At 41.9% G+C, this 12,069-nt stretch overlaps 4 protein-coding genes across 9 annotated transcripts; 2 read left to right on the forward strand and 2 right to left on the reverse strand.

Annotated features, from left to right (window-relative positions):
• Positions 1–135: 135 nt before the first annotated feature.
• Positions 136–1,609, forward strand: LOC124186231. Its single transcript, XM_046577750.1, has 3 exons — positions 136–413; positions 583–710; positions 808–1,609. The coding sequence occupies exons 1-3, from the start codon at positions 410–412 to the stop codon at positions 1,036–1,038; spliced, it is 363 nt and encodes a 120-aa protein (XP_046433706.1). The 5' UTR covers positions 136–409; the 3' UTR covers positions 1,039–1,609.
• Positions 1,212–7,425, reverse strand: LOC124186230 (probable serine/threonine-protein kinase DDB_G0283337). 4 transcript variants are annotated; one of them, XM_046577748.1, is made up of 6 exons: positions 6,992–7,425; positions 6,249–6,379; positions 4,889–5,141; positions 3,460–3,572; positions 2,383–3,288; positions 1,212–2,340 (listed from the first exon to the last, which is right to left on the reverse strand). In XM_046577748.1, the coding sequence occupies exons 3-6, from the start codon at positions 5,035–5,037 to the stop codon at positions 1,889–1,891; spliced, it is 1,620 nt and encodes a 539-aa protein (XP_046433704.1). In that variant the 5' UTR covers positions 5,038–5,141; positions 6,249–6,379; positions 6,992–7,425; the 3' UTR covers positions 1,212–1,888. The 4 variants fall into 4 exon arrangements, with proteins under 4 accessions (XP_046433704.1, XP_046433702.1, XP_046433703.1 ...); XM_046577746.1 differs by having other exon boundaries at positions 1,212–3,288; positions 6,992–7,424; XM_046577747.1 differs by lacking the exon at positions 6,992–7,425 and adding an exon at positions 6,664–6,983 and having other exon boundaries at positions 1,212–3,288.
• Positions 7,426–7,664: 239 nt separating this feature from the next.
• On the forward strand, positions 7,665–10,013 carry LOC124186414 (centrosomal protein CCDC61-like). Of its 3 annotated transcripts, none has more exons than XR_006871661.1 (7): positions 7,665–8,145; positions 8,332–8,455; positions 8,551–8,705; positions 8,932–9,131; positions 9,317–9,592; positions 9,654–9,862; positions 9,937–9,992. XR_006871661.1 is itself a non-coding variant. In XM_046578122.1 (7 exons), the coding sequence occupies exons 1-7, from the start codon at positions 7,961–7,963 to the stop codon at positions 10,011–10,013; spliced, it is 1,098 nt and encodes a 365-aa protein (XP_046434078.1). In that variant the 5' UTR covers positions 7,665–7,960. The 3 variants fall into 3 exon arrangements, 2 of the variants coding, with proteins under 2 accessions (XP_046434078.1, XP_046434080.1); XM_046578122.1 differs by having other exon boundaries at positions 9,782–9,862; positions 9,937–10,013; XM_046578124.1 differs by having other exon boundaries at positions 7,665–8,141; positions 8,373–8,455; positions 9,782–9,862; positions 9,937–10,013.
• A 111-nt stretch (positions 10,014–10,124) lies between these two features.
• LOC124186415 (putative OPA3-like protein CG13603) lies at positions 10,125–11,475 on the reverse strand. Its single transcript, XM_046578125.1, has 2 exons — positions 11,075–11,475; positions 10,125–10,811 (listed from the first exon to the last, which is right to left on the reverse strand). The coding sequence occupies exons 1-2, from the start codon at positions 11,214–11,216 to the stop codon at positions 10,276–10,278; spliced, it is 678 nt and encodes a 225-aa protein (XP_046434081.1). The 5' UTR covers positions 11,217–11,475; the 3' UTR covers positions 10,125–10,275.
• Between the last annotated feature and the right edge of the window lie 594 nt (positions 11,476–12,069).

Here is a 12,069-nt window from a genome sequence, read left to right on the forward strand (position 1 = left end):
TAAATAGTGTATACGAAAGTGTAACGAAAGCCCAGTGGCATTTGTAAAACGAACAGCGCCATCCGACGTCACGTCCGCTAAAAAGAACGCGCAAGTATACACTCCCCACGAAAGTGTAGAAAGTGTAGCTAACACGAACAAACCTACCTCTGACTGCGTGAAGCTGAACGTGCGTCCAGCTGTGCTTTCGCGATCTGATCTAGTGGCCTAATTCTAGAATCATCGGGGAGCGTCGTACCGACGTCACACTAGGAACCCTTCCATACTTTATTGGCATTCTCATTAGTCGAAAACTTTGCAGCGAGATGCTACGGTAGCATTTCGCTGCTCGTAAAAATCCAGCCTATCATGACCCTGCGTGATCCGTTTGGTCCTCGTATTTCGGTTCCCCGATACTTTTCAACTGGCAATGGGTAATTGACGTTTTACATTACTTATATTGTATATTGATATCAGTGTATCATTCAACTTCAGATAGCAGGCTTAAAAGTATCCGCACGTTTGTTGGAAGCGTTGCTTTATCACAATCTGGCATTGTAATCGCCTTAGATGACTTTGTGAAAATTTTCACCAATGTTGTAGACAACCTCCAAAATTTGGAAGAGAGATGTGAAGATGCAGTTTTCAAAGTCTGCGACGCTAGAGAACGTTTTTCAAGAAAATGTGCAGAGGGACTCGACAACTATCTATTTTTGGAAACCAGGCTGGTGGTACATCTTGCTGCTTTATTTGCCAGATTTTGCATGCGCCGCTGCTGTACATAAATATATTCACCTCACAAATTTTGCGATTGGCAAATTTTTCCAGATGAAATCCGTTGTCCTCGAATCGATACCACTGGGCCTAGATTTTGGAATTCCCTCGCATATCGCTGAACAAGTACAAAGAAACTGTGAACAACGTCAGCCAGTTCGTTGCAATTGGAATGACCGTGCTAAACAGTTACAGTGTATGATGGATAAAATAGACGAATTAAAAATTGTACTTAAACAAGTTGAGGACAATAGAAATTTTGAACTGAGTCATCATTTTAGATGAGTTGAGGATTTTCAGTCGTTTTGCGTGACACAGTTGCAATGTTCACTGCGTTTAAAAAAACAAATGCATTCAACGATCGCTCACAAGATATGGAATTGTGAGATGATTTAGATACCTGGAACAATCTGATTGAACAATTAGTACACTTATCTTTTTAGAGAAAGAAGCAAACATTTCATGTTGGGAACAATTTATTAGTAGAAAAATCAAACACGTTGAATAATTTTGAGGATTTACTCATTACGGCCGTTGCTGAAGTAACGTAATGTATTTGAATCTCTTAGCGGACCAGTTTATCGATTTACCGAGAGGATTTCGTGAACTGTACTGATCCAAGCTACCCGACGCAACTATCGTTTGGCCCACGCTTGAACGTAACATTTCCGTTTCACGGAATTCTATCGATATATTCAAATTTTTATATTTACACAGGTATAGCGTAATGTTTCTTAAAAACTGTTACTTTATATTAAGGCAATCCGATACTGTACAACGTGATAGTTTTCCCTTGATTGTCCAATAATTACGAAATATTGCTAATTTTAAGAAATACAAAACCATGCCTTACACAGTTGTGGATACTTTTTGACCGTCAGTGAACCATGAAATCCATACCTACTGAATAAGAATTGAATAAAATTCAAACATACGATATTGTCAATTCACCTCCTTCTACAGACTGTACACGTAAATGCCCTTTTATACAGATTTATCGCACTTCCATTGTGCCAAGTACTACCGTATTAATTTCGTATGGTGAAAATATCTAAGACCTCTGTATAATTTGCTCACTTGAAAGCCCGCCTTCTATACTTCTGTTCTTTATATTTGCGCGTTTGCAGTTGCTGAATTACATTTCTAACCATCGTCGATTTATGCTGCTAGGTAAAGTACATGCAGAGCTGCCTGTATTTGCGGATTCCTGGTTCGTCAAAGGTTTCTTCGCATTCCTCACATCAGCATCGCTGATACGTTCGACCACAACTTTCGCACCTCGGGTCATGTCGTGTAATAATTTCCACATGTCTATGTGAACATTGCTCGCTGTGATGTTATTGATACTGGTGTTAATATTGTAATTGTTATTATTGTCGTTGTCATTAATATTCTTATTATTGCCATTCTTATCAGCGTTGCTGATATCGACGTTGTCGATGTCATTATAGCTTTCCATCAAACTTTGACTGTTGCAACGAATAAGATCAGTCCTCTCATCATCAACACTGGATCGGACTGGCAGGACTCCTCCGGTGGCCATGCCTCCACGATTCTCACGTATATCGTAAGGCAAGAAAGTTTCGTAGTCGACCGTGGGACTGATATTGGTGGTTCTTAGGATTTTCAGGTGACTGTCGGGTATTTCAATATTGGTCACAAGGTTCTCCAATCCAAGCAGACTAGAATTTACCAAGCATCTTGAACCCTCTTTTGTTTCAATTTTTTCAGAGTTCTCTAAAACTTCATCCAATTCCATTTTCGTTCTCTGTTCCACCACTTTGACATTGTTCTCATCCTGTTTGATGGTGAACATTAAACCTCCCATGACTAGATCGGTGATATTCAATGACCGTGGATAAATTTGCTGAGATTCCTTTCTCAAACCCTCGATTTCTTGGTCACCTTTGTCCTTGTTTGTGTTACCCGTTACCTGGATATTTGACAACTCGTCCCGCTCTGTACGCGGATGAGCACTGTAGGTGTCCTGCGAATATTCCACACTGTCGTCTGCGGTTACTAATTGTGTGTTATGATACTTTTTAACCTGGCTCTGTATAGTCGTCCGTGTATCTAGCCACTGCATCCCGACTCCACTTATACACTTAGTCGTCGTACCTTCCAATGATTCGTGAACATTTCTAAAGCCGTCAAAATCACTACCTGCGAAAGTCCTCTTGCTAGCACTTACGTCAACAGCCACGATTTCTGTCTTTGTCAGCTCGTTGTTACAGCCTGGATGTCTCGAAAGTCTTGTACGATTGATATTAGCCTCAGCCCATGGAAGAATGGTTTTGTCAGACACGGTCGTTGCAACAGGACTGGATAAGACTGTCGATGATTGAAATACGTTGCTATTTGGGCACCTTAAATCCAGATCACCCTGGGTGATCCTGGGTCCGGATGTCTGATTTGCCATATTGTCCACAATAGAAATAGTTAGAATAAATGCTTGAGGAAAAGCTGCGGCACCTTGTCGATTGCAAAACTTCAGCATCGCAAACATCTTGTCCTGTCGTGTCCAAAACGTGTGTTCTTATAAACGTGGTATAGCGAGTCAAGGAGAAGACTGATTGATGAATATCGATTAACTGTGTCAGAATTTTGTCAAACATGCTTGAACCTTTTTCTACGCATTGGATGGATTCTACTCGTAGAGATTCAACTGGGCATGGCAATGAATAGTAAGATCGGTAAAAAGGATACTGTAAGTTATTGAAAGGTGCACAGTGCTCAGTTCACCTTGACTGGGTTGACTTTTTATGATTCGTCTGATAATTTTCATCAATTCCTCTTTGTAGGGAAATTCTTTCGTATACCTGCAATGGATATGCAACTTGTTACAGATTCGATGGCCGAACGAGTACTTCATATTGGAAACTGTAAGATTTGAGAACCAGCTACACAGAGAATCACAGCTGGTTCAACTCTGGTGAAGTGAATTGAATCTTTGTTTGGTACGGAATGTTTTGAAAACGATGACTTGGCGTGTTACACAGTCGTTTATCGGTTGCTTGCCGCAATGCGACTAACGCGAACACCTGAAACCAAGCCAAGCGGTTCTCTACCGCTCACGGATGAGGGGCAATCAGTGACCAATAAACGGTACTGTGGTCATTTTCAATTGGCTCTACGCCAGCTGCGAAACTGGCAAAAAGTAATAAATATAGTGTGGCAAAAAGCCGTACAACTGTCGATGAGCTCCCATGCTAGCTTAAATAACCAGGATCGGCATGTACAATGAGAGTTTGACAAACATAGATATTATATGTCAAGGTTCAATTGAAAACCAGTCGACAGTGCTCGAAATACCACGTGAGACGACTTTGTGACATAAATCTGGACAATTTTGAATCTGGCGACGTCTACCTAGCATATCACTGTTTAGATCATTGTGAATAATCACGGTTTTCCGACTACTGAATCGTCCTCAAAGCAGGGAACCGTAAGTGATGATTCTAATGGAGGCAGGCATACTCATTTTGAAAGCACAAGCTCTAATGAAGGATTTCAATCTGGTGAAACAGTGAATTCTTCTACCATATTTTACTACAACAAACGTGGCACACTACAAATTTTTGAATAAAATGTGTATCAGTCTCAAAGGGGGTCGAATGCAGAGCTGAAACTTTCAGGTGTTATTCAACTTGTGCCAAGTTTTACAGATCATAACTTTAAACAATGAACAATTTTTGCGAATTCGAGAATCACTGCACATATACCGGGTCACCCAAGACTATCGCCCCATAGGCAACCGACGTGTTCCTCCTTGAAGTGAAAATCGGCGACTGAAACGGTTTTTACTTTTGTTACGAATTTTGTCATTTGCGAACTAAAGTTGTTTGAAATTATCCGATCTGATAGCATCTGAGCGCTCAGGATAGCAGCCGAGCTCACGACGGTCAAATGACGATTAGCCAGCCCTGTTCTCGTTCTATGCCGAGCCATCAGATGCTACTGGATTGGCCATTTTCAAACGGCTGTAGATCGTAAACGAAAATTTTTTCACGAAGAGTAAATACACGCAAAGTCGCCGATTTTCGCGAGGAATACATATTAGTGACCCGTGGGGCGATAACCCTGGGTCACCCTGTACATGCCGCTTGTGTAAAAGTCTTCAGAACTGTTACACTACCTTGTAGGTTCGTTATATTTAAAGGTGAACTTGTATATGTTCTGCTTGTTGGAGAGCCAATACGAGCCAGGAACATTCAAGGTGGGCTGGGCCTGCACTTGACCGGTCCTATCAGACTTGCCAATACCCGATATACGTATTCCAGGCATTCTTTCGATGGTTTCAATTCTCGAAACAAAGGAACCAGTCTGGTCGTTTTTTCACCGTTGACGTTTTCCTCGACTATGAAAGTCAAGAAGTACAGCACCCTTTGCTGAAGACCAAGAATTTTGTTGAGTCGTTAATGGAGCGCCCGAAAAAAAACAAATATTACTAAATAATTGATTCAGAGCAAATTCGCTTCAACGGTAACAAGTTAGTTATTATTCAATATTAACATTGCTTAGCAATAATCAATTCAAAATTGAACACGAAAGATGTGAGGAAATCGAAACTAAAAATTCATCAGAAACGGTAAAATCAAGTATATGAAAACACTAATTAAAAGGAGTAGTATCGACACTAGGTATTTATGGATCTTTATTAATGCCGAACTTGGTAATAGAACAAACGGGAAATGTGACACGGACCGGATACTTAGCGAGAGCAATCCGAAAATAATTCAGTGCGTAGTAATAGCTAAGATAACGGACACAACATTTTGTAATGTTGCAGGATTATTGAGAAATAAAATTGAGCTACCCATTGAACAAACGGGAAATATGACACGGACCGGATACTTAGCGAGAGCAATCCGAAAATAATTCAGTGCGTAGTAGTAGCTAAGATAACGGGCACAACATTTTGTAATTGTTGTACCCATTGGTGCTGAAATAAAACTACTGCTATGAACCCAAAAACAATATTTATCAATCCTACTGATAATAACGAGTCACGAAAAATCATGGACGGTATGAAACTGAAAAACGTTGGAATAGATAAAATTAATACTCAGGCTGTCGAACCCATCTCTGACTATATATTAAAACCAGTGGTACATATTTTTAATTTTCGTATGGAGAGATCCAGGTGGCCTCAAGTACTGGAATAGTCTGAATTGAAATCTGTAACTATGTGAATCTGGTAGTAAAGACTGCGTCCAATTACAAATATGCCCGTGTCACTAGTATCCAATATTGCAATAATATTCGAAAAATTAATATATAATAGAATTTCTCTATGACTTCAGCAAATAAATAAATAAATAATTACATGGATAATAAAATCAATTAAATTAAATAAAAACACCATTAGTCGAGGGCTACTTCTTCGACGATCCTATCGATATATATTTTTTTACACGAATCAAAAGCGTAAGGAAATTAGTGGCAAAAGGATGGAAGGAATCGAACATCAAGTGCATGATGGTACGTGAACCCACCCCGGATATAACCTCGTTGATGAAGACGTCCTTGACAGTGGTCCAAGGTAGATATTGACTGGAGTTGAAGCCGGAAAATATTTTTCTACTATTTATTTGTACTCCCACCGACTCTACTACCAACAGTGTATCTGAAATTATGAAATTAATTATTCTTTATTTTCGAGTAAGTACTATACTTTCCAAATACGGCAAAAGATCGTGGTTCTTTATTATAGATTATTGTGATCATCGTCGGTCGGTGGCATAAAATAAAACGCTGTGGTTAATCCTGCTACGGAGCGAATCTACACGTGACACATTGAAATTGCCAAATATTTGGATGTCCCCGATGATCTGGAAAAAATTCTAGACCCTGAAGAACGTTTCAAGGCGTGCGGAATTTGTCAGCAAGTGGTATTTTTTGGAGACTTACTCTGTAAGGATGATAGAGACAGGCATTGCAGTTTGTACCGCATGTGTGATTTGTCATAGCAACGGTACACGATAATTTATAAAGACCTTTGCGATGGCGTAACAGCAGTTGAACCTAATTTAAATTCTGTTTCGCCACTTTGGCGTGGCTAGAATAATTGCTTGGAGACTCTGTTTAGTTCTGAGAATTTCGAAATTAGTGAACATTTGGCGTGACCAAAAGATCACGAGCACACCGTATGGGTGCACTCTGTGGGGCGAATAGCCGCTTGTATAGAATAAAAAGCTGCCAAGCTAAGGAGCGTTTGGACGAAATTAGGTTTACTAACCAAAATCAATGGAGGTGGTGATGTGCCTGCAATGGAGGGTCAAAGCAACGACTGAGAGGCTGACTATGGTCAGGCTGTCGCTCAGTTTGCCTAGAAACAGTGTCAAGCAGAAAAACAACAGGTTAAGCTGTATCCTGTGTAGACTGTCATTGCGTAGCGTGAACTCTATCACTTTGTTGTTTCTCCAAGTCCTGGACTCGCTGAGAGTTATTTCGTTACCGTCTACACCCCCGTAACGACGTACGTCGGCTTCCTCGGGTGACGAGGGCGACATAAATAGACACCGCGATATCTTGTTCAGCGGATAACCACAAATCGAATTGCAAGTATACCGAGTGTACCCCTCACCGACAGCTGCTTCAGCTCGGTCCGACCTTCCTGGTTGGTTGATCCAACGAGACTCAACCGACGCGCGGCGCACGGGCCTTCCTGGCGCCGTGAGCCTGATACACGGGAGTGACGAGTCTCCTATGATGCGCCGGCGCCTTCCTCGCGTTGCGTCACGGTCATTATGCATGCCGTACGTACGGATGCGTGGTCCACCGTGGCCGTGCGACCGATCAGTGCATAGGTATAATGAATTACACAAGCATCGTCCCGCGTACTGTACGCATGCTGCACGCATCCCTGCGTGTGTACATAGGTACATGCATACCTACATGACGAACAGAGCGGCCATGGTTACGGGTATTATTGAGACAGGCGAAAGGGCGCCGAGATAATGGCAGCGCCCTATGTTTACCGAAATACCGGTTCCATTATGGATACACCCCTGAGCGCCCGTGACAGTGTGCAATATACTGCAATTTGTAATCGGTCAGCGTTGACGTCTAATAACTCGATCCGTTATGCTCGTGAATATGTTTTTTCCACGCTAGCTCTCGTAATTTCATACCTACAGCGACCGTTGGAATAAAGATATTTTTTCATCTCGACTATTGATATTTATTGAGGGAACAAGATTTGATCATGAATAATCCGGGACAAAATTTGGTTACCACATATGTATGCAAGAGCGGAAGAGAATACATCGTCAAGATGAGGGTCGTCGGCTTAGGAGGAGAATCGTCGACATCGCGGCGCAACTTGGACATTACCGTCACCGACAAACACACTGCCGAGAAATGGCAGTCCTCGTACGACGTCGCCTGTCTGTCCGCAGTCTTATTTAACCTTGACTCCTCTACTAATACAACTCATATTTTCAAACCATTACATTAATCGATCAACATCTACTTACCTATTTTACACGACTCTCTTTAGATAGCCTCGATCATTGACTAATTATACAAGCACCGTGTTTACTCAGATCTTAATACCAATTTTTTTTTTAATACCAGATTGGTACGTTCACCCTTGAATGATCATCTTGTTTCGGCAGATATCGAGAATCTCACCCAGAAAACAGGAAATTACAAACAATTCGATATATTCGTAGCCATGCTGCAGTCTGGTTTGTTAAAAGTAATAATTCAATGAACTTTTGTCAAGCACAATCCAGTCCGGTTTTCATCCGAGTTTCCCTTACGACTAGCAACCAATTGCCAAGTTCTTTGCAGACGAGCGACTGTGTCTCCCTCGACCTGCTAACTTTTGACGATCTAGAGCTGTTGCGCTGCCGTAGGACCGAAGTTGGGTCAGATTATTCGTTGGTCGGTGCCAAGATGAGCAACAGGCGATATTTGATTATTACTTACAACGTGGAGTTTGACAGGTGAGCCATGCCTGGGAGGCTTGATTGGCAGATGTGGCTGCGTGGATGAGATTACGGCAAACACAATTGAGTAAGATAGGTGGCAGGAAATCCGCCAGAGACATGTATACATAAGGGCGGATTAGCCATTTTCCAATACAGACACCGTCTTGCTGAAGCAAGCCTCCCATGACGCGACATGATTTTCTGTATCTTTCCATCCTATCTCGATCGTTCGTCCGTTAAGAATCCATTATCCATTGCCATTGGAGTATTGCGGCCTACCTGACACCGCCGTTCTACAGTCAACGATAAGAAGGCTAGAAGCTGAATTGGAGAGACTCAGGTCAGCTGGGGGTGGAATTGAGAATCTTTGTAAGAAACTTGAACTGCTAACAGCAGCCAACAAGAAACTTGTCGAAGAAAACCACAGATTGTCTAATGGCGGTAAGGCCTTCTTCTTTGCTTGGGGCGGTTTCTTTCGATTGTATACCTATAACAAGAATGAAGTTACATTCTGTTCTTGTTCTTACAAGCATGTGAAGTAAAATTGACACATCAATTGCGATTGATCGGCAACGCTGGCACCCTTGTAACGTGTCAGACTTGCACTGTATCTGAGTACTCCTCAGGTCGAGGAATTCATCGTTTACTCGGAGCTGTTAAATCCTTGGAACGGTCGGTGGCTGAAGAGCGGGCATCATTTCGTTCTCGAATACAAAAACTGCGTACTGAGAATTCCATTTTGGTGGCAAAGCTGCACCGCTCAAGCGAAGCTGTCGATAGAAAGCCCCGACGATCCAGTCCGCTAACGCTTCCATTCCAAAGCAGATGTTTAATGGGTAGAAGACGTAAGAGCCGATCAGCACTGGGTCGTGGTCGATCAAAGTCGGCAAGTTCCTCGCCAGGTATCACCCGAACTAATAGCTAGGCACTTTAGGCCCACCTGTTGATACCGTATAATTTCAGGAAAGCTACATGCAGCACTTGTGTCTGCTTTTTGTAATTCTGAAGTGAAAACTTTCTATACAGCTTCTCAGATCTTCTCGCTGCTCCTTATGTATAAACTGTATTTAACCGAAAGTTCTCGCCGATAGGCAGCTCCTCTGTCGACTCGATCAAGTCTATAGGGTCCCCTCGCCAAGGAGTCGTAGGATGTCGTCGGTTGAAGACGAAAGGTTTTTATTACCTTTTGACGATACTGCGAATTACGCGTCATTTGCTAATAAGTTGTTCATCGTTTTCATTTCAGAAATAGACTTTGGAAATTTGGAGTCTCGAATTCACAAATTGCAGAAGATGCTCAAGGATGGAATCAACATTAATTAAACTATTCCGACTGTATACTTCAACGATTGGAAACAGGTAGATTCAGAGGCATATTTCCAGGCACGCACACATACGTTATATATGTATACCTGCGGGCATGTACATCTATACATATAGATATATATTTATTGATATTATAAACACAAGTGTACGCGGTTTCCTCAAAGTTTTTTATGTCATACTATATACAAGGGTGGGAACAAGAATGCAGAAGGGAAAGTCCAATCAGAGTCTGTCGGGTCATTAAAAAATAAACTAGAAATTAACTTAGCTTTTCTCTTCTGACATCATTTTCAAAGTAAACGATAGCACGATCAACCAATGATTGACTGTGTTCAACATTTCCCTTGTTTAGACTGTCCGTCCTGTTGTTACTCTTGTCATCTGTTGCACAGTGCTTTTCTTGAACTGCTTCTGGTTCACTATCGCCAGAGCTTTTCACGTCATATCCCGTATCTCTGGGTAATGTAATTTTTGCACGGCTTGCTAACTGACTCACAACGCTCTCCAATCGGCGAATTTCGACCTCTTGACGCAATGTTGTACCATACAACGATTCTATATCGTTAGTAAATTGTTGAATCTGGGCCAAGCGTACTCCCTCTTTTTTTGCCTCTTTTGCTGCCTGCCGAGAATACTCCAACATGATACAACCACCGGCAATGCTGAAAATGATCACCTCCCCCATCAGGTTGGCCCCCAGCTCAATAGCCATTGCTTCGTTCAACTTTGCTACCTTGGTTGGCTTACCAAGATTCATAAGATACATCTTTCCCTTGACCTCCGCCCAATGGTAAACTGCAATTGATATACAAAAATAGGTGAGAAAGTAAACCCAAGTGGTTAGACATTACCGAATGCAACTTTGGATACATGGTGGTAATTTTACTGAAAATCGTCAAACTTGGTCCACTGGTGATAATGTTATGTATGAGCTATAAATACCCTATCACTGCTCCTGATGTAGAAAAAAAAGTGCCTGTCGAGTGAAATTGTCGACAACTAAAGTAATCTCAGATTTCGTTTGATAATAATTTATTACATCTCAAGTGATGACATACACTGAGCAGGTGGTATGATGAAGTAAGTTCTGAAAACCGGATGATTTTTTGCCTGATTGACAAACATTTGGGCCAGTGGTTTGCTGATCTGTTTGATCAGCAGCATGCCCAGTTTAAGGGCTGGAAATACCCCGACGACCATAATCACACCGACTTTGTTCAACGCCCCGGGACTTGTGAATTCTATTAATTTAATGTATATTATTAATATCGTTTATCGCTACGTATAAACGATCGGCCGATTTGTCTAACTCAAGCTTGGAGAAGTAAAATGGATCGCTAAATACGCCTGCAGATATGCGGCAGCGGGGAAAGTGAAAAAAAATAAATACAGCCAGAACCTAACAGCAAGGCACGACGATTCGTCGGCTGCTGCTACTGCGATGATAAATGGCTTGTCGACTTACGTCAACACTACCCTTTGCCAAAGAAAATTTAGTCCCACAGAAGCGCACGGCCTGCAGGCTATTTTATGAAGCAGGAAAAGTTGCGGTGCTCAAACGAGCTGTCACACCAACATCTAGGTGTCGCTAGCAACGTTTTGCTCGTGTGGCTCACGTATGTAGTATGCATGTAACAAAAAATTTGCTACCATCCTTTCAAACACGGATTAATAGGAAGGAGACAACACTCAAGCACGGTACGGCTCAAAAGTTGGTCCAGCCTTTGTGGCAACGTTATGAGGAATTGTCAGGCAAGGTCCCTATATTATACAGGTCAAGACACGGCGTGGGCAAAAAAATTAGTGAGAATGCGCCAAAAGTTTCGTATGACAATGGATGCTTTCGATTTAGAGCACAATATGACACGGTGTAGACATTTCTGGTCTATTCCTATGCCCGGATTGGCCGCTTACAATGGAAGTTTGTATACTGTGTCACACTGTGCTCTAAATGGAAAGCACCCGGTGTGGTTCTGATTCCTGACCTGTCTCAATGATTAACCACAAAATATATATGTACGTGCTTCTATTTATTTCGCAAACGTCAGGACAC

The sequence above is a fragment of the Neodiprion fabricii genome, chromosome 7, assembly GCF_021155785.1.
Source record: "Neodiprion fabricii isolate iyNeoFabr1 chromosome 7, iyNeoFabr1.1, whole genome shotgun sequence".
Lineage (NCBI taxonomy): Eukaryota > Metazoa > Arthropoda > Insecta > Hymenoptera > Diprionidae > Neodiprion > Neodiprion fabricii.

What these genes read in the sequence shown, in the direction of transcription:
- LOC124186415 (XM_046578125.1), bottom strand. Translation starts at nt 11,216, where the DNA reads ATGGTCGTCGGGGTATTTCCAGCCCTTAAACTGGGCATGCTGCTGATC. An exon ending in CATCATACCACCTGCTCAGT is followed by an intron (nt 10,812 to 11,074) that starts GTATGTCATCAC and finishes TATCAATTGCAG; the next exon opens with TTTACCATTGGGCGGAGGTC.
- LOC124186414 (XM_046578122.1), top strand. Translation starts at nt 7,961, where the DNA reads ATGAATAATCCGGGACAAAATTTGGTTACCACATATGTATGCAAGAGC. An exon ending in TCGTACGACGTCGCCTGTCT is followed by an intron (nt 8,146 to 8,331) that starts GTCCGCAGTCTT and finishes TTTTAATACCAG; the next exon opens with ATTGGTACGTTCACCCTTGA. An exon ending in TGCAGTCTGGTTTGTTAAAA is followed by an intron (nt 8,456 to 8,550) that starts GTAATAATTCAA and finishes AGTTCTTTGCAG; the next exon opens with ACGAGCGACTGTGTCTCCCT.
- LOC124186231 (XM_046577750.1), top strand. An exon ending in TTTTGGAAACCAGGCTGGTG is followed by an intron (nt 711 to 807) that starts GTACATCTTGCT and finishes AAATTTTTCCAG; the next exon opens with ATGAAATCCGTTGTCCTCGA.
- LOC124186230 (XM_046577746.1), bottom strand. Translation starts at nt 5,037, where the DNA reads ATGCCTGGAATACGTATATCGGGTATTGGCAAGTCTGATAGGACCGGT. An exon ending in AAATATAACGAACCTACAAG is followed by an intron (nt 3,573 to 4,888) that starts GTAGTGTAACAG and finishes TATCCATTGCAG; the next exon opens with GTATACGAAAGAATTTCCCT. An exon ending in GCACCTTTCAATAACTTACA is followed by an intron (nt 3,289 to 3,459) that starts GTATCCTTTTTA and finishes CACGTTTATAAG; the next exon opens with AACACACGTTTTGGACACGA.